Raw genomic sequence first — 19820 nt, forward strand, 5'->3', positions numbered from 1 at the left:
CACGCTCTATAGATGTTACCTTTAAATGTTACTCTAATCTGTATAGGGCGAAGATTTCGCGTGCTATGCATCAAGGAGTGGTGATGTCGTGACCACAGACTATCGATTGTAGGGTCAGCAACGAAAATCACTATCACACAATCAATTTTAAACCCTATGTCAAGGATATAAGGTATTTTCATGCTGATCTCCTTATTAATGCAAGCTTCGTAAGGTCAGACGTTGGGGTGAAAACTAAATGTTAAGGGGTCATGATATCGCATAGCATAGCATATTTATAGAGGTTTACAAGAAAGTAGAAAAAACTGGTCTTACATCGCTACTTAATACTAAAGAACTACTACTTAATACTAAACTACATTAAAATTTTGCCATTAACCTTACTTACCATTAAGTTTTGTTAGTATCCACGCGGTTCCCAAAACTTAGACCAAGATAATTCAATCCATTCTAGATATTTTTATCATTCTATAACGCATAACATTGATTATGAGACTGATAGACAATACTATTAGCATTAAGTCCGCCTATTATACTTTACGAATTGTAAATGTTAAGATACAATACAATAAAGTATAAAAAAAATAAAATTAAAATATATTAGCATAAAATAGACTTTAAAAAAATAACACTCCCCGTTTTAAGCAGTCGTGCAATAAGTTATTCAGGAAAACAATATGCCGAATTGACGTGGGGCGCGCCGGCCAAGCCCCTCAAACAATATCGTTACAATAATATGTATGCAAGCCCAAACACTATATTATTTGATAATAAAAAAAAAAAAAAACATAACTAGCTGCAGCAAAGGCTGTCTATATGATAAAAATTTTACGAGGAAAAAAAGACTATTGTCAATCATACATATTTTCAATGGAAAACTCAGTAATATATAAATTTGAAAAAAAAGAACTACTTTTTGTAATATAGCACTTTAAAAATCGATTTTTAAAAAATGTCTCATTTTCGTGTTAGTTATGTATGGCTCATTTTTTTTAAATAAAAGTATGTAAGGAAGTTTTAAGCAAAACTAAAATACAATAACTTTTATTACATAATTATTCCATCACATGACATGTGTTATACAGTCACATCACTTAATTATTGCATGGGTTTTTATAATTATGTATTTTGACTTACCTACGGCGCAAAAAATGCAATTTAATTTATGAGACGTTTATTATTGGACACGTTCATGTAATAATTATTCAACCATTCTTTCAAACATTTATGTTAGCTTGTTAAGACTTTACTCATACATTACAAAACAAATGAAACTTAATCTTTAATTATTTACGTCACAATAGGATGAAGTCAACACGTTACAATAATAAACTAATTGGATTTTAGTAAGATACTAGCGACTCACTCCGGCTTCGCACGGGTGCAAAATTATAAATTATATTATACATAAAAACCTTCCTCTTGAATCACTCTACCTATTACAAAAAACCGCATCAAAATCCGTTGCGTAATTTTAAAGATTTAAGGATACAGACAAACCATACGAGGGTTGTAAAAGAAATGTTTGTAAAATTAATAGATAGTGTACCATAGATATACCAAAAAAAGAAATCAACAAACTGTATAACAAACAGACAAATAAAATAAGAAAACAAGAAAAAAACCAGCCATTTAACATGTAGACCAAACCTGTTATTTTAACAATCAGCTCCTGGGCGACCGAGCTGAACTCTTCTATTTTTTTTATTATCTTTTTCAAATGTCACCAGAAAGATCACAATTATCGTAGCCCAGCAACCATCTTGTACGGGTTGTTCGGTGGACCAAAAGCAAGGGAGACCAACGCGTTCAGTGCTCTGTGTTAGCGCTATTTATATCACGGAGTCATCTGAACAAATAGCGACAGGATGTGCCCATTGTGGAGTCATGTGAGGCGGGAAGCTGAAAGTGGCGGAACGTATAAAATTTATAGTGGACTAGATTTTTGCTCGCGACTTCACTCGTACTACTACTGCTAATTTTAATTTTGTACCATCGTACTTGTGGTTGTGGTTATAGTTACAGCTATGTTACAGCCTTTATATTATTATTTATAGCTGACATATAAATAGAAACACCCACCTGCTAACGACGTTGATATTTTTTATAGAGAAGGCATATTTTTATAAACAATCATTATTAGAACTTAGATTCCTGTTTGCATTAGACTTTCGCTCGCTACTTTACTCTCGTGGGAATGCAATAAGCGTGCAATCAATGATGACTATTTCCCACCAAAAAAGTCTTACCGTCTCAATATATGTCATTGTCAAACACTCGAGTCTATAAAAAAAAATCTTAGTTAAGTAAAATTGTATATTATAAATTTGTAGAGCACACTGGCCGGTAAGAAAAAATAAATAATTATTTTTTAGAGATGAAAAACGCGTGATCGTCATTTGTTTCTCAAAATATATATATACGCATAGGTATTGTTATCTCCCATGGTTAAACACGCCAATGATAGGTTTACTTTTATTATAATAAGTTTACAAGCTTTTATACGCAGCTTCGCCCACGCACATTAATCGCCACCTACAAAATTATACAAGGTGCTTATTTAAGATATATGTATATGATTCCGACGCCTTCAAAGGTAGAATGTGTGTTAACAGAAACTGTGTGTGTGTTGAATACTTGAGACCTTTGTATATTGTGAACATATTCAAGGAATAAATAAATGATTAAATGATAAAAGGATTTTCGCAAATACTTTGAGAACTATGGTTTTTACTGGAATGAAAGGTATCCTAATATGTCCTTCTCCAGACTCCTATAAATACGCGAATTTTTTTCAGAACATAACGCGTGAAGAAAACAAACAAAAAATACTTACTAATACTAACTTACTTTAGCATTCATAATTATAATAATAAACGAACTTAGGTATAGTTTTTTTTCTACTTAACCAATATATTTCCTGCTTTTGGAAATCGGAGTTATTTCATTATTCATAATTATAATAATAAACCAACTTAGGTACCTATAGTTTTTTTTTCTACTTAACCAATATATTTCCTGCTTTTGGAAATCGGAGTTATTTCATCATTTGACTCCACTCCTCGTTTTCTGACAGTTGAACCCCAACGTGAACGATTTCCAACGTCGCTACGTGACAGAAGTGAGGAGGTGCAGCGAGATGGAGCGCAAACTGAGATGGGTCGCCGGAGAGCTGCCGGAGCCGCCTCCCCCACCCAAGCCGGCGCAGAAGAGTTTGAGTCCTAGAGAAATAAATATGCTAGAGGTATGTTATTTTTTTTACTTTCCTTGAATCTATATCTTGCAATATTAAATAAACTGACTGACTGACGGAAATATCAACGCACTGTTGGCTCTGTCTACCCCGCAAGGGATATAGATATGATAATAAGTATGTATCTAGAAATTAAGTTTTGAACTAGAATTGAATTAGTCTACCGTGAGAATTGATCATACGAGCTACTGCCCAACAATATAGTAGCTCGTACACTGGCCTTAAGACCCATAGATATCAACACATGAAATCTAATCTAAGTGCCAAATACGTAAATATAAATATATATACGGAACAAAATACACAGATTAAGTTAGCCTCGAAGTAAGTTCGAAACCTGTGTTACGAGATACTAACTCAACGATACTATATTTTATATAAATACTTATACAGATAAACATCCAAGACCCAGGCCAATCAGAGAAAGTTCGTTTCTCATCATGCCTTCAGCAGGATTCGAACCCGGGACCCACTGTTTTACAGACAAGCGCACTACCGCTGCGCCACAGAGCTATTACAAAAAGTGGGCGTTATCACGAACACACTAGGTATAATAACATGCACTCAAATGCCACGTCTATTTCTAGGAAAGAATCGATTACATCGAATCTGAAATACAGGACATAAAACGGAACGCACAGAACTTGAAAAAGGATTACTTGTCACTGATAGAACTGAAACTGCTGCTGCAGAAGACGCAGGTTTTCTTTCAAGACAATAACGCGCAGAGGAAGATATCTGCGTCGGTGCAGACTTACAATAACGATGTGTTCGGACACCTTGGGTTCATCGCTGGGGTTGTGACCACGGCGAGGGTGCCGTCCTTCGAGAAGATGCTGTGGAGAATCTCACACGGAAACATTTTCTTTAAGCAGGCACAAATAGCGCAGCCGTTGCTGGATCCTATAACTGTAAGTCAGTTCTAATTTTTTTTGCTCGACTTGGCGAGGACACTGCCGTGCCCTCAGATTTTGCCCAGCAAATAATGCCGCGTTTTTTCCGCCACTTTGGTATAGAACCACTCTATTCCTTTGCCTTAGGTATCGTAAAATGCGACTAAGGAATAGGATGATTAACTTGGGATTCCTCTTGTAGACGATGGACTAGCAACCTGATACTATTTGAATCTCAATTTCATCATTAAACTAGCTGAACGTGGCCTTCCAGCATTTCCAGACTGTTGGCTCTGTCTACCCCGCAAGTGATATAGACGTGATTATATGTATGTATGCAATTAAGTTCACAAACGTGTAAGGTAATGTCTGATGTATCTGATGACGTCACGCCAGGATCTTTTCGTTTTTCCATTCAACTCAGGTCCTTGAAAATATGCTCTTAGTTACTTTTAATGTACAAGCTTAAATCAAAGCCGTTTTCAAGACATCCTTGGTAATACCTAGCCAGTACCTTGCTATTAGCTCTTTCAATATTTTTAGTATGCTTTTTATTAGTTAAGGTTTTTATTCAGACATTAACGGTCGACTTTAAAATTTTTACCACATAGTATTTTATTCGTCCTCGCATGAACAAAGTTGCGCTTTACCTCACGGTTTTGTGAAAAACTAGCTGTGCCCGCGACTTCGTCCGCGTGGAATAGTTATTTTAGTCATCATTGAAGCACTCAAGAATTAATAATATTGCCCGATTTTTTCGCATTCTCCATTATTTCTTCGCTCCTTATAGTTGCAGCGTGATGTTATATAGCCTAAAGCCTTCCTCGATAAATGGTCTATTCAACGCAAAAAGAATTTCAGCTTTATAATATAAGTATAGATATAGATTAAGTAATGGTCGACTTTTAAATTCCGTCCTCGCATGAACAAAGTTGCGTTTTCCCTCACGGTTTTATGAAAAAAATTTTTAATTATTATTCAACCGTTGTAAAAATCCTTTTAATTGTTGCGGTGTCACGCGAACCCGGGGCTAATGACATGGAGTTATTATTGAAGGCATGGGAAGGGACAAGTGGTGTAAGGCCGTTGACCTCACTATTATTGATTTCCTACCCGTTAAGTAGACTGCTTTTTATAGCTATTAGTGCAAAATGCTCGCCAGCTGAGATTTGTCACGAACATGGAATGGGTGTAAAAATTACATGTTAGTTTAGTATAAATTATGTTTAAAGTAGAACTTAACCGTCTCTTATTAACCCTGTTCTTAACAAAAAGCTGTTCTTCTCGTCATTGCATTTTTTTGATGCAATCGCTGGCTTCAGCGACCCGCCCCGGCTTAGCACGGGTAGCGTTTATACTATACATATAAACCTACTACTTGAATCGCTCTATAACAAAGAAAAAACTGCATCAAAATGCGTTAAGTAGTTTTGAAGATCTAAGCGTACATACGGACAGACGCGGGAGGCGACTTTGCTTTATACTATGAAGTGAAGCTTCAGAACACCAAAAACAGCATGCAAGTGACCTCGCATGCCAAAATGTTGTCGTTTCATGATTGGCTGTCTGGCTTCAACCCTTCAACCTATAGAATATGATGTGATTATAATCACATACATACATACATATGGTCACGTCTATATCCCTTGCGGGGTAAACAGAGCCAACAGTCTTGAAAAGACTGAATGGCCACGTTCAGCTATTTGGCTTAACGATAGAAATGAAATTCAACTAGTGACAGGTTGCTAGCCCATCGCCTAAAAAAGAATCCCAAGTTTGTAAGCCTATCCCTTAGTCGCCTTTTACGACATCCATGGGAAAGATATGGAGTGGTCCTATTCTTTTTTGTATTGGTGCCGGGAGCCAGACGGCACATTTATAATTACATATACATCAATGTAGTTTTCATGCACTTATGTTATTGCTGTTCTATTCAAAAAATGGAGTAAAATACCTGACTTGCATCTTATAGAATGCTCAATAGATTTGAGATTAAGATCATAATATATATTACCGTACTGCAAATAAATTCAGAAAAGTCGTGTCTGGTAATTGGTTTATGGTTGCAAACTTTTGATTATAATTAAGAGCCTCGTTAACGGCCGGCCTATTACCATCTAAACGTTAACAGATACCTAGGACTGTTGTCCGTAAATTGATAAATGTCTATCAGTGGTTCAAAACACGCAAGCTCTTGTAAAATATACGTACTATTTCTGAGATTTCCTCATAAAATTTTGCGCTAAATTTAGCTCCTGTAGGATTTTCCAGAAAAAATATTAAGTCCATATTAAATACTTCTTAAGATTGTATCAATTTCTATATCAACTGTCATCAAAATCGCCCAATTAGCGATTGAGTTTGTTCTTTAAAACGAAATCATACAAATCTTTTTACGCACATAAAATCGCCTATCATACGAAGATGCCTTTAAAAAAAATGCCTTCATACTTCTTTCGCTTCATACACATTAATATCTCCCTTAATGTAACCTCGTCTGTTGACGGTACCTGAACCTTATCTCACACCAGGACGTCCCCAATTATGTACAAATCCTTTCTCTTCATAATATTCGTATAGAATGGAATACATACATACATATGGCCACGTCTATATCCCTTGCGGAGTAGACAGAACCAACAGTCTTGAAAAGACTGAATGGCCACGTTCAGCTGTTTGGCTTAATGAAAGAATTGAGATTCAAATAGCGACAGGTTGCTAACCCAACGCCTTAAAAAAGAATCACAAGTTTGTAAGCCTATCCCTTAGTCGCCTTTTACGACATCCATGGGAAAGAGATGGAGTGGTCCTATTATTTTTTTTATTGGTGCCGGGAAGCACACGGCAAATGGAATGGAACTATGGATAAATTTGTTTCTTTGTCCAGGGTCATCAGCTACAAAAGACGGTGTTCGTCGTCTTCTTCCACGGAGAGCAGATCAAGCTTCGCGTGAAGAAGGTGTGCCACGGCTTCCAGGCAACCCTGTACCCCTGCCCGACCTCCTACAAGGAACGCCAGGAGATGTTGGCAGGAGTGGAGACAAGAATCAAAGACTTGGAATTGGTAAATATTTAGATCTTTCTGGAGCTGGGGACATTTTGGAATTGTACTATATTAGAATACTGAAATTTTCTTTTTTTCATCATGTCATAAAATTGAATCTCAATTTCATTATAAAGAAAAACAGCTGAATATGGCCTATCAGTATTTTCAAGACTGTTAGCTCTGTCTACCCCGCAAGGAATATAGACGTGATTATATGTATGTATGTCATAAAATTGATTAACTATCAAGAAAGTTCACTCGGAAAGCAGGCTAAGCATTTCCAGTTTCATACAATTATCTCTATTGACAAAATTTTCTTGCATACTGCAAATACTTAAAGAATTATTCTTCCTCTTTAATTGTATACAATAAGTAACGATAAGTTTATCAGAATATAAGGTTACATGTGCAGAAAATTTCTTTATTGGTCAATTGTTAGACCAATTTTTAATGATAAATGTTCTACCTGGAGCGAACATTGATTACGGATATAATATAATATCTTAACGCCACAATGGAAGCAAATAAAAAATGTAGCTAAACTGAGATATGCAGCCGTAATGGCTGGCTTATTGCATACATACATTTTTATGATTATTCACGTCTGAATCGAAAGTATCGAAAATACTGAAAGGCTAAATTCATCTGCATGGCTAAATGATAGGGAATTGAGATCCAAATATTGACAGGTTGCTAGCCTGCCTAAAAGATAATACCAAGTTCATTAAAATTTCTCTTAATTGACTTTTGCAATCAGCGCGAGACATGAAGTTATTAATTTAATTATTATTAATTATATTGTTTATCTATTGTAGTTTTTATGTATATGTATATTATAATTATTTTATTTTATATTTTGTTTAGGTATAAATATATTTATTTAGTTTAACCCCACATGAAGTTCTCTGTAAGACCCAATGATTTAGGTAGATAATGCTTCTAGCATTAAGTCCGCCAATTGTGCTATACATTTGTAATTTGTGCAATGAAGTTTAAATAAATAAATAAATATTTATCTAGGTACTGGAACAAACAGAACAACACAGGCTGCGAGTCTTGGCTAACATAGCGACATACATCAGCACGTGGATGGTAGCAGTACGACGGGAGAAAGCTATATACCACACGCTGAACATGTTTAGTATGGACATAGTGAAGAAATGCCTCATAGCGGAGTGCTGGGTGCCGAGGGTAGACCTGCCGACCTTACAGAAGGCTTTGAACGATGGTGTTGTAAGTATTTATACATACATACATACAATCACGCCTCTTTCCCGGAGGGGTAGGCAGAGACTACCACTTTCCACTTGCCACGATCTCTGCATACTTCCTTCGCTTCATCCAAATTCATACCTCTCTTCATGCAAGCTCGGCGGTTTCGGGTACTTTTGACCTGACCCTTTACCAGGACGTCCTTAATTTGATCAAGATACGTTCGTCTAGGTCTTCCCACTCCGACCTTTCCCTCCATACTCTCCATAGTATTCATGAAGATTCTTAAATGAAAAAGTACATCAAAAATGGTTGCAATGATCCGGTGTCTGAAGCCAAGCACAATCTTTTGTGCTCTGAAAATAATCTCAAGTCAACAACTGAAGTATAAAGCTTTCAAAATTAATATTGTTGAAAAAACCTGATGTTATTTCAATGATTTAATTTTATAGGGATAGTAGATAAAAGAGTGGAAAATAATCCCCTACAGAATAGAATAGAATAGATTTATTTTCAAAATTGGATACAAGGTATCACTTATCGACGTCACATAACTTAAATCTAATTATAACTACTATCGCTTCCAAAGCGTATGTGTAGAAGAAGCGGCGGAACAAACAACACTGCAGCATTTTCATCGGACGTCAATTTACAAATATAGATCTCTTAAATCTAAATCGTGGACGAATGCACATTGTCTACATTAAATACACATAAATAGAATAGCTTATCAAAATATAAAGCTATGATATGATTATAATTGGACGTAACACGGACTTAGTGATTGTAACTGTTTCAAATATATAAAGATTCTTAATAGATTTTTGTCTAAAGTTTGTTGGCATCTTTGCTCTTTTCCTTGGCAGCAAGCGAGTGGTAGTCCGATCCCGTCTTTCATGCACTGTGTGCCCACCAGAGAGATCCCGCCCACCTTCAACAGAACCAACAAGTTCACCAAGGGCTTCCAGAACCTTATTGATTCCTATGGAATCGCCAGCTATAGAGAAGTTAATCCAGGTAAATTTTACACCTACATATTTTGAGCCTCTTTTTCTTAACTTATTGCATAAAATTCATACCAAAGATAGACATTTATAAAATTAACATTAGAATTACATTTGTCGTTTAAAATTTCAAATGTGATATTTTTAAAAATGGCTATGTTCATAGCTTCTAATTTTATCTGAGCTTGTCATTTGTCTCAACTACGTATGTATGCATACATACATACATATGATCACGTCTTTATCCCTTACGGGGTAGACAGAGCCAACAGTCTTGAAAACACTGATAGGCCACGTTCAGCTGTTTGGCTTAATGATAGAATTGAGATTCAAATAGTGACAGGTTGCTAGCCCATCGCCTGAAAGAAGAATCCCAAGTTTATAAGCCTATCCCTTAGTCGCCTTTTACGACATCCATGGGAACGAGATGGAGTGTTCCTATTCTATTTTTTATTGGTGCCGGGAACCACACGGCACTTTTTTTTTTGTATGTTTATGTATGTTTTATTATAAATATGTTTTCTATTTATTTCAGCTTTGTATACGATCATAACATTCCCATTTCTCTTCGCCGTCATGTTCGGCGACGTCGGCCACGGTCTGATCATGGCGGCGTTCGCTTCCATCCTCGTCATCAAAGAGAAATCTTTGGCCAGAAAGAAAATTGACAACGAAATCTGGAACATTTTCTTTGGAGGCCGCTACATCATCCTGCTCATGGGAATATTCTCAATTTACACTGGACTGATATACAACGACATGTTTTCCAAATCACTGAATTTATTTGGTAGCAGTTGGAGGAATGTGTATGATAATAAGACGTTAATGGAAAATGCTGTGCTTCAACTGGATCCGGTAGATGCGTATTCGCAGACACCATACCCGTTCGGGCTGGATCCTGCTTGGCAGGTATATATATCGTTATTGTCATTGTATTAATCCACAAAAAATAGTTTCGATACATTCACAATAAACATTACATTTTGTAATAACGAACTTAAGTGTGCTATAAAATGTGATACTGAGTTTGTACGTTAAGGTAAAATTAATTAACCTCAAAAAAAATTATTTGATATCAGCATTTTTTCTTCCAGTTCGCCCAAAACAACATAATATTCTTGAACTCGTTCAAGATGAAGCTGTCTATAATATTTGGAGTGCTCCACATGGCCTTCGGGGTGACAATGAGTGTGGTAAACTTCAAGTAATTACTATATTCATAGAAATTAGATCTAGATACGTTTTTTTTACTTTTGACACAGCCGTGTTTTTTTGACGCAAATTCGAGGTTTTCGTGATAAACGTAAGGAAACTGCTGGTAAAAACAATGAGAAATCAAGTAAACATTTGTTCTTCTTCTGGGTACGCCGTGTTATTTTTTTGTAAGAGGTTTATCATATTGATCCTTAACTGATAAAAATACACAAATGATTTCGGATTCCTGATTTCTGAATAAAAATACTTTTTATGAAAATAAAAAATAAAAATTTTCAAAGAATAAGTACAGATTACTTGGCATTACAACTCAGAAACTAAATGAAAACATTGAGTTTGCGTCCAATACAGACACGGTTGATGAAGCTAAGACTAAAGTCGATGTATTCTTACAGCTACTTCAAGAAACCTGAGATGATATTCCTGCAATACATACCACAGGTGCTGTTCCTGTTGTTGCTGTTCTGGTATCTTTGTATACTCATGTTCATGAAGTGGACGATGTATTCGGCAACGTCTACAGGTAAAACATATTTCAGACAGAATTTGACTTTAGCGCTTATATTTTACGCGAATTCTATAATGGTACTAAATAAAGTAAAAACATACAAACATAAATAAATATGATCACGTCTATACACCTAGCGGGGTAGACAGAGCCACCAGTCTCGAAAAGACTGATAGGCTATGTTCAGCTATTTGGCTTTAAGATAGAATTGAGATTCAAATAGTGACGGGTTGCTAGCCCATCTCCTAAAAGAAGAATCCCAAGTTTATAAGCCTACCCCTCAGTCGCCTTTTACGACATCCATGGGAGCCAGATGGAGTAGTCCTATTCTTTTTCTATTGGTGCCGGGAACCGCACGGCACAAGCATTATTTTTTGATATTATTGTATAGAGTTTAATTCCATTTGCAAAATCACCTAGTACCTTTCAAACTAGCTCATACCAATATCAGCATGTATTAATGAAAAGAGGTAGAAGAGGTTTTACAAAACCAATATAGGTATTGTATACGTTTTATTTTTATTAATTATTAAATACTAAAAACTTCAGTTGTACAAAAACAAAAATATTCGTCCATATTTCAATTAACATTAACATCAATTAACATTCATACAAGAAAATTGTCGCTTCGGTCTCCCAAGAGGATCCTATTAACAATATGCACTCAGCCTAGAGGTCGAATGAATTAAAGTCGTTCGCTTCCTTTTGTTTGTTAATTGGCTATTTCGACACGTGTGTTATATGTCATATATTGTTCAAAGCATACTGAATATTTTTGTTTGAAATTATATTAGTATTGAGGTATTGACTCTCATTTTATTAATTTCTTAGAGGACGCGATTTTTTTTTAATTCTGATATGACCCAAAACACAGTCGAGCTGATAAAGACACAGAATAATGAGAAAAAATATGAATATGAATGCATAAAAAGAATGAACAATTTCTCGCTTTGGAAATGCCATTATAGATTTGGAGTAGTGGACTTAACAAAAAAAAACAAATCTGACATGTTATTCCAACACTCGATTTATCCATCAATAGTTTACTATTCAACATAATCTTTGACACATTTAATACAAAAAATCTTCAGACTCAACTCATGTATCATACTGATGATCCAATATTTTTCGCTTTCAGACGTCGCCTATGGCTCGTCCTGCGCCCCGTCAGTGCTCATCATCTTCATCAACATGATGCTGCTGAAGAAGGACCAGGACAACCCCCCGTGTCGCACGTTCATGTACGACGGGCAAGACATACTGCAGAGCACCTTCCTGGCGTTGGCGTACTTGTGTGTACCGGTCATGTTGTTTGGGAAGCCAGTGTATCAGATACTCTCGTCGAGAAAACGAAAGGTTAGTTATTAGAAGGATCTTCAGAAAATTATTAAAAGCACTAACCCTGGTCGCATCCTTATTCGAGAAGACTCTCAATCTCCATCATCCATGTATCCAAGAGTGCAATAGTTAAGTAAAACTTATTAAAACGACTGGCGCTTTAAAAATTCATCTTCACATAAAAACTTGGTGTTTTGATTACACCATTCTCAACCGAAACTCAGCCAAATTAGGCTGTTGACATCATTTTCAACAATGGTAAATGATACCACTATCTAATACACCTATTTATGGGTCTATAAACTGACATTCTTTATGAAATAAATTTATGAAATGCTTGATTTCAGCAATACCAACAAGGCGTAGAAAGCGGTGAAGTGGTAGAAGACAGCGAACATGATGGTGGTATCGGCGAAGTGCTGATAACCCAGGCCATTCACACTATAGAATATGTTCTAGGAACAGTTTCCCACACCGCCTCCTATCTGAGGCTGTGGGCTTTATCACTCGCACATGCACGTGAGTATACTTATGAATCTTCATTAGCTCTCATTGAAAACATCATCAGGATTCATCACGTATCGATTGGAGGTCAATGGAGGTTTAGTTGATTGAGTGAATGAGTTTGATATACTTACTGATGTTGAATGAAAATTATTTGATTGATTGTCACGAAATTTAATTTGTTGTTTCCAGAATAGATGTATTAAATAAGAACATATGTGTTTTTGTGAATGTCGTTATATTGTTTTTAGATGTCAACCATTCTCTGGATGGGTTGATTTTGTACCACAAAAATAAAACAAACATAGCAATGGTTCTAAAAATGGAAAAATCGCAATAGTTCTAAAAATGGTATAGTTTTAAAAATGGAAAACCTAATAGATCTAAAAATGGAAAAGTCCCCATAGTTGTAAAAAAAAGAAACATCCCAATAGAATACACAATAGACTTGAAAGACTGTAGTGGGTGTGTAGTGGGTGGGGTAGTCTTGCCAGTAGAACTATTAGGATTTTCTTCCCAATTAAACTTACTAGGAAAATTGAACTTAATACGCGTATATAATGTCCATTTCAAATTCCAGAACTATCAGCCGTGCTGTGGCAGCGGGTGCTGCGCATGGGCATGGGCGCTCCCTCCCGCGCCCTCTTCCTGTACGTGATCTTCGCCGTGTGGGCGTTCTTCACGCTCGCCATCCTGGTCCTGATGGAGGGGCTGTCGGCCTTCTTACACACCTTGAGGCTGCATTGGTAAGGCTTCATCATTTTCTGTGTCTAATTTATTTGCTTGAATAATCCAAAGCATTTCAGAAAGACAATAGGTACGTTTTGCCTTATATTTTAAAGATTACATTTTAAAACGTTTTTGCAATAAGAATTATGAATCGACTACTCAAATTGTTACTGACGTCTAAGAAAAAAATCTAACAAACATTATTTCAAAAAGAATATAATCTTGCGTGCGTTTTTGCTTTCTTTTTATGTGTTCTAAGCCAAAACATCATCATTTATCTTATCTTATTGATTCTCAACAACCACAGAAGCTCCTTTTTGCGCATCACCAAATTTTAAATTTACTATTTATAATTTAATAAGTAGTCTTAGCACGCTCAATGAAGCATATCTCATTCAACATAAACCTATTTCAGGGTGGAATTCATGAGTAAATTCTACGAAGGTCACGGCTACGGATTCACGCCGTTCTCCTTCTCAGCTATCATGGAGAATGACTTCGACGAGGTCCTCCCTCCCAACGAGGAAGTCAACGGGAGACCACCAGAGTGACCCAACAACCAATGGTACAACTCTAGCAATAATATCCAGTATATTTTTTAAATCGACTATAGAATTAATGGGTGTAAATGAAATTTTGAAGTATAATAACAGTAAACTGGATGAATCTTTTCTCATTAGAAGACTTTAACGGTAGTTATAGATTTTCCAAGGTATTGCTCCGCTTTGAATTATTATCAAGTGATCCATTTAGAGCCAGTTGAGTGATGATTATTTGAAATAGTGGATTGAAATCATAATATAAGCCCTTGTTGCTAATTCTTTTCTATTATGGATTCGCTGACCTTCTGACACTACCAACTTTTCACACAGCAGTATTTCATTCCATTCTACGCAAAAATCAAATTCGCCTTAAGTTATCCTCCGATATACATATGTAGTTTTTAGATCCTTAGAGTCGATTCAATAAAAAACCTAACTTACAACATTGAGAATTGTGGTCCCATGAGCTTGAGAGAGATTGGTCCTTTATTATTAAAGGCATCTATACTTATAATAAATCTGTAGAGAGGTCAATTCTGTACATGGAATATATTTTCAAAACAACTATCAGGGGGTGATTAGTGATCGATACTGATGCGAAAAATGCAATCAGTAAAATTTTTGTCTGTCTGTCTGTCTGTATGTTCTTTATGGAAACAAAAACTACTTGACAGATTTAAACGAAACTTGGTACAGTTATTCTTCATACTCCTGTGCAGGTTATAGTATACTTTTCATTACGCTACAATCACTAGGAGCAGAGCAGTGAAAGGAAATGTTGGGAAAACGGGAGAAGTTACTTGATTTTTTAAGCTTCCGTCGCGTGTGCAGCCTTAATGGTTAAAGATAAAGCGAAACCATGTATAACGGAAATATTCTACATAAAATAATTAAAAAAATATTCCGACAGCATAAGTCTATCTTTTATAGTTGACTCACAATAACACGTGTAATTCCTAATAGCTTAGCAGTTCGGATATTTCTGATTATATTTCTTTACTCTGATGTTTATAATACCAATAACACTCACACTCATTCGTAATTCTTAAAAGTTAATATAAGTATTGTCATATACTTACTCTTAGGTGACAAACTCCATGGTGTAGTCATATTTACTTTTTATGATTGACACCATGGTAACCGTTGCTATGTACTTATTGACATAAAATAATTAAAAATGTGCAACACATTGAAATGTTTTATTTAACAAATTGGCGACGATAATGCCCACAAATAAAGAAAAATATGTTAAAGTACGCTCGTGCCTTCGAGGCACGCTCACAAGAACGATTACATACATAAGTTCGCGTGAAAATTTTTCAAACGAAGAAATCGAATCAAGACTTGAAGAGGATCACTAGCTGACAAATTAATGAAAATCATTTGTCGTCTACGACGAACCCCCAACAGTAACGGACAATCACCATACGAATTAATATTCAACCGGCAAGTAAGAACCCACCTTGATGTTATGCTTTACAAACCGCCACAAAATTCAAACAGAGAAATTCGAGACATTAGAGACCACCCCGAAATCAGACAATTTACTGCTGGTGAAAGAGTACAAGCCCGCAGCTATTCAAACCCTCACATCAGGTGGGAATTTGGAGTGATTGTACGTCGCATTGGCCATTTACATTATGAGATCCAAACTGATGATGGCTTAACATGGATCCGTCACATAGATCAGATTCTGGCAGCACCTTTTGTACCTCGGTCTTAAATCGTCGGGGAGGCGTGTCATATACTTACTCTTAGGTGACAAACTCCATGGTGTAGTCATATTTACTTTTTATGATTGACACCATGGTAACCGTTGCTATGTACTTATTGACATAAAATAATTAAAAATGTGCAACACATTGAAATGTTTTATTTAACAAGTATCTATTCAATAAAAAAAGAATCATCGAAATCGGTATAGAAACACCAAACTTATACATGAAATGAAATACGCTAGCAAGCCATCGCGCGTAAATACTGAATCATGCTATAAGGATTATTTTTGCGTAACGGTTACCGCGCTCGACGCGGCTAACGGCGGCAGGGTAGAAAAGGGGCGCGAGGCGAGCGCAAGCTTCATGACCAAGGCAGCCAGGGGGAGACTTCACGCAGTTCTCTCCTCCAGCCTCCCCCTGAGGATGAAACTCGGGATCTACCAAACGTACGTCAGATCCCGCCTCACGTACGCGGCCCCGGCGTGGTACGCATTCTGCCCAACAGGAGAAGACTTAGAGCCCAAGAGAACCAAAGTCTCAGAGCAGTCGTCGGAGCCCCGCGCTGCGTGAGGAACTCGACGATCCGCAGGGACCTGAAGTGGGAGAACCTAGATATTCGAGAGGGTGGACGCGTCATCACACAGCCACCTGCGCGGCATCGCGCCGCTCCACGCCCGCCCTCCGGGCCGTCGGGTGAAACTCTCCCCTCGCTGCCTTGCGGCAGACGTCGTCGACCAGTGACGACGCCGCCGCCGATGGGATGGGAACTCCCAGTGTATGAAGTCGTGAAGACCCAGGCCGTCACGGCCGCCCCATCGACCTGCCTACAGTCGTAGGCAGCGATGATGCCATTGAAGAGGGCTAAAAGCCCTCACCAATCTACTCCGACTCCCCTAAGGGAGTATGGGAAGACCCGACGACGGCAAGATAGTATTGCACAGGCGTTTCAACTTTATTTTCATTTCTTTTTCTTTTGTAAGTTGTAGGTACATATTTCTGGTTATAAATCAATTACAATATTTTTTTTAGTTTAAATAGACACTTAGATTTATCTATACTAATATTATAAAACAGAAGAGTTTGTTTGAATGTGCTAATATCAAGAACTACTGGTTCGATTTGAAAGATTATTTTTGGGTTGAATAGACCATTTATCGAGGAAGGCTTTAGGCTATACTAGCTGTGCCCGCGACTCCGTTCGCGTGGAATAGTTATTTTGGGCATCATTGCAGCCCTCAAGGGTGAATAATTTTCGCCGTGTTTTTTTCACATTTTCCATTATTTCTTCGCTCCTTACAGTTGCAGCGTGATACGTTATATAGCCTAAAGCCTTCCTCGATAATTGGTCTATTCAACACAAAAAGATTATTTGAATTCGAACCAGCACTTCCTGAGATTAGCGCGTTCAAACAAACAAACTCTTCAGCTTTATAATATGATGAGTATAGATTTTGACTACAGTTTTGTCTATCAGTCTATGTATTGTAATTATTAATAGCTTTTTATATCGATTTAAAAATGACGAAGTTCCATACAAACTTGCATCCCCTATTTCATCCCCTTGGAATAGAATTTCAGGATAAAAAGTAGCCTATATTCTAATCCAGGTTACTAACTATATCTGTGCCGAATTTCGTTCAGATCCGTTCGGAAGATTTTGCGTGATGCGCGTACAAACATGCAGACAGACAAACGAACAGACACAAAAATTCTAAAAAAAATTGTTTTGGCTTCTATTGACCATAAAAAGACCCCTTATATTTTTTTTTTCTTAAATATCTTCAATGTACAGACAAAGTTCAGTTACAGTTTTATTATATGTTTGGATAACGTCTAGCTGCAACTATTAGGAGCGAAGAAATAATGGAAAATGTGAAAAAAATCGGGGAAGGAGCATCCTTGAGGGCTTCAATGATGCCCAAAATAACTATTCCACGCGGACGAAGTCGCAGGCACAGCTAGTCAAATAATAAACGTTAAATTTCGAAGAATACCTAATCAAAAATTAATAAACATTTTTTCTTTCTTTCCATCAATAATCTTGACCACAAGGGCTTTAATTTAGATAAGCGAATATTTTAAAATGCAATATGATTTTGATCAATTATTTAAAATAATAGTAAACAATAATTTTATAACGTGATTGAAATTTGATTTAAGATATTGTTTAATTAGATTTGTGGTAATATCCAAAATGAATATTTAGATATTGTACTTTATATGAAAAAAGACAAAACTTGGTGTTATTTGTATTGTTTATTTGGTGAAATAAACTAAAATATGCCTTTTATAAGTTGATTTAAGGATAGTTTTATTGAAATTGGAAGTTTTTCTTAAATGCATGACAAAATCCTAATAAACTCGATGTGTTATTATGATGGTAGAAGGTTTCAGGAATGTTGGACTTATAACAAAATGTTTAGCAGAATTTCCATTAATTCCTAATTTTATTATAAATCTAGTTACTTATCATGTAAGTATAGTTTATTTTTTGTTGCAATTATTTTTACCAAAGATTATATTTTATCAACTGTTGAAATCTTTAGTGTTTATAAATATTTATGTTATTTTTACGAGATATTTGAATTTACTTTTCATACTGTAATTTATTACCGAATACATAAAACAGTTAATAAAGACTGTACGTACTGCAGAAATCCAAATAATATAAATATATAAATACGGGACAAATTACACAGATTGAGTTGGCCTCGAAGTAAGTTCGAGACTTGTGTTACGAGATACTAACTCAACGATACTATATTTGATAATAAATATTTATAAAAATAATTCATTCATATGCGGGATAGACAGAGCCAGCAGTCTTGAAAGACTGATAGGCTCGTTTAGCTGTTAGGCTTTAATTGAGGTTCAATAGTGACAGGTTGCTGGCCTCTCACCTAAAAGAAAAACGCCAAGTTTATAAGCCTATCTATGTTTTAGTCGCCTTTTAAGACATCCATGGGAAAGAGATGGAGTGGTCCTTTACTTTTTAAATTGGTGCCGGGCACCACACGGCACCAATTTAAAAAATAAAATTTTATAAAGATAATAATATATTCGGATTTCTGTGACCTACATACATTTTTTTCTTCTTATAATTTTGGTCACAGCTTATGCCCTTAACCGTAAAACTTGGTACCCTAAAAATAGACCGAAATTGGATTGTTAAAAAAAATTTTAGTAACCTGATTTTATTTATACATGAATGCCTTATACTGAAAAAGTGCCTGATTATTTTTAAGATTGGAAGTGATAAATAATTCGAAAACAAAAATGGAGTTTTAAGTGTACCTATTTTCATACATAGATTCAAAAGTTTAGTTTGTAAAATCATGATTAAAATTTTGATTTAAATGTAGGTATGTGTAAATCTATTTTTTATCTCACACACGCCTTTTGGACCAAAATTGTGGCCTTGACATACATATCTCCGCCCTACGACTATTTTCTAAGAGTATAATAAGTAAGTTTGTCAAATATATTTATTTTAAAATGTGTTCAGAGTTTTGCTATAAAAATATATACGAGCATTTGTTTTATTATTTCAACTATTTGTACCTTTGTTTAGCCGAATAAGTGTTATTAAGTTTAAAAATATACCTTTAATGTAATCAAATTAAACAGGCTTCATAATTCTTCAGAAAACATAATTAAAAAAAAACAGGTTGACAGTATATTATCACGATACCTTGTTGTTTCTTTATTATATCATGATGTTAGTAATAAAATAATATGTCAAATCTTTGAGCTTTATTAAAATTTGTCTACATTTGATTAAACATTTCACAACACATTAAACTTTTCACTGAAATTCACAAGGAGACAGACAAAATCTTATAAAAAACATGCAATTTC

General features: G+C 35.8%; 1 protein-coding gene across 1 annotated transcript in view; it reads left to right on the forward strand.

Annotated features, from left to right (window-relative positions):
• Positions 1–19653, forward strand: part of LOC106130338 (V-type proton ATPase 116 kDa subunit a 1) — a 34992-nt gene extending 15339 nt beyond the window's left edge. The window contains exons 3-14 of the mRNA XM_013329158.2: positions 3077–3244; positions 3841–4164; positions 7034–7210; positions 8213–8425; positions 9271–9421; positions 9944–10317; positions 10503–10612; positions 11019–11146; positions 12270–12487; positions 12817–12988; positions 13554–13719; positions 14118–19653. Coding sequence (XP_013184612.2) covers positions 3077–3244; positions 3841–4164; positions 7034–7210; positions 8213–8425; positions 9271–9421; positions 9944–10317; positions 10503–10612; positions 11019–11146; positions 12270–12487; positions 12817–12988; positions 13554–13719; positions 14118–14253 — 2337 coding nt within the window. The 3' untranslated portion in view covers positions 14254–19653. The remainder of the gene's footprint in view (positions 1–3076; positions 3245–3840; positions 4165–7033; positions 7211–8212; positions 8426–9270; positions 9422–9943; positions 10318–10502; positions 10613–11018; positions 11147–12269; positions 12488–12816; positions 12989–13553; positions 13720–14117) is intronic.
• The last annotated feature ends 167 nt before the right edge of the window (positions 19654–19820 follow it).

This window comes from Amyelois transitella, chromosome 9 (assembly GCF_032362555.1).
Source record: "Amyelois transitella isolate CPQ chromosome 9, ilAmyTran1.1, whole genome shotgun sequence".
Taxonomy (NCBI): domain Eukaryota; kingdom Metazoa; phylum Arthropoda; class Insecta; order Lepidoptera; family Pyralidae; genus Amyelois; species Amyelois transitella.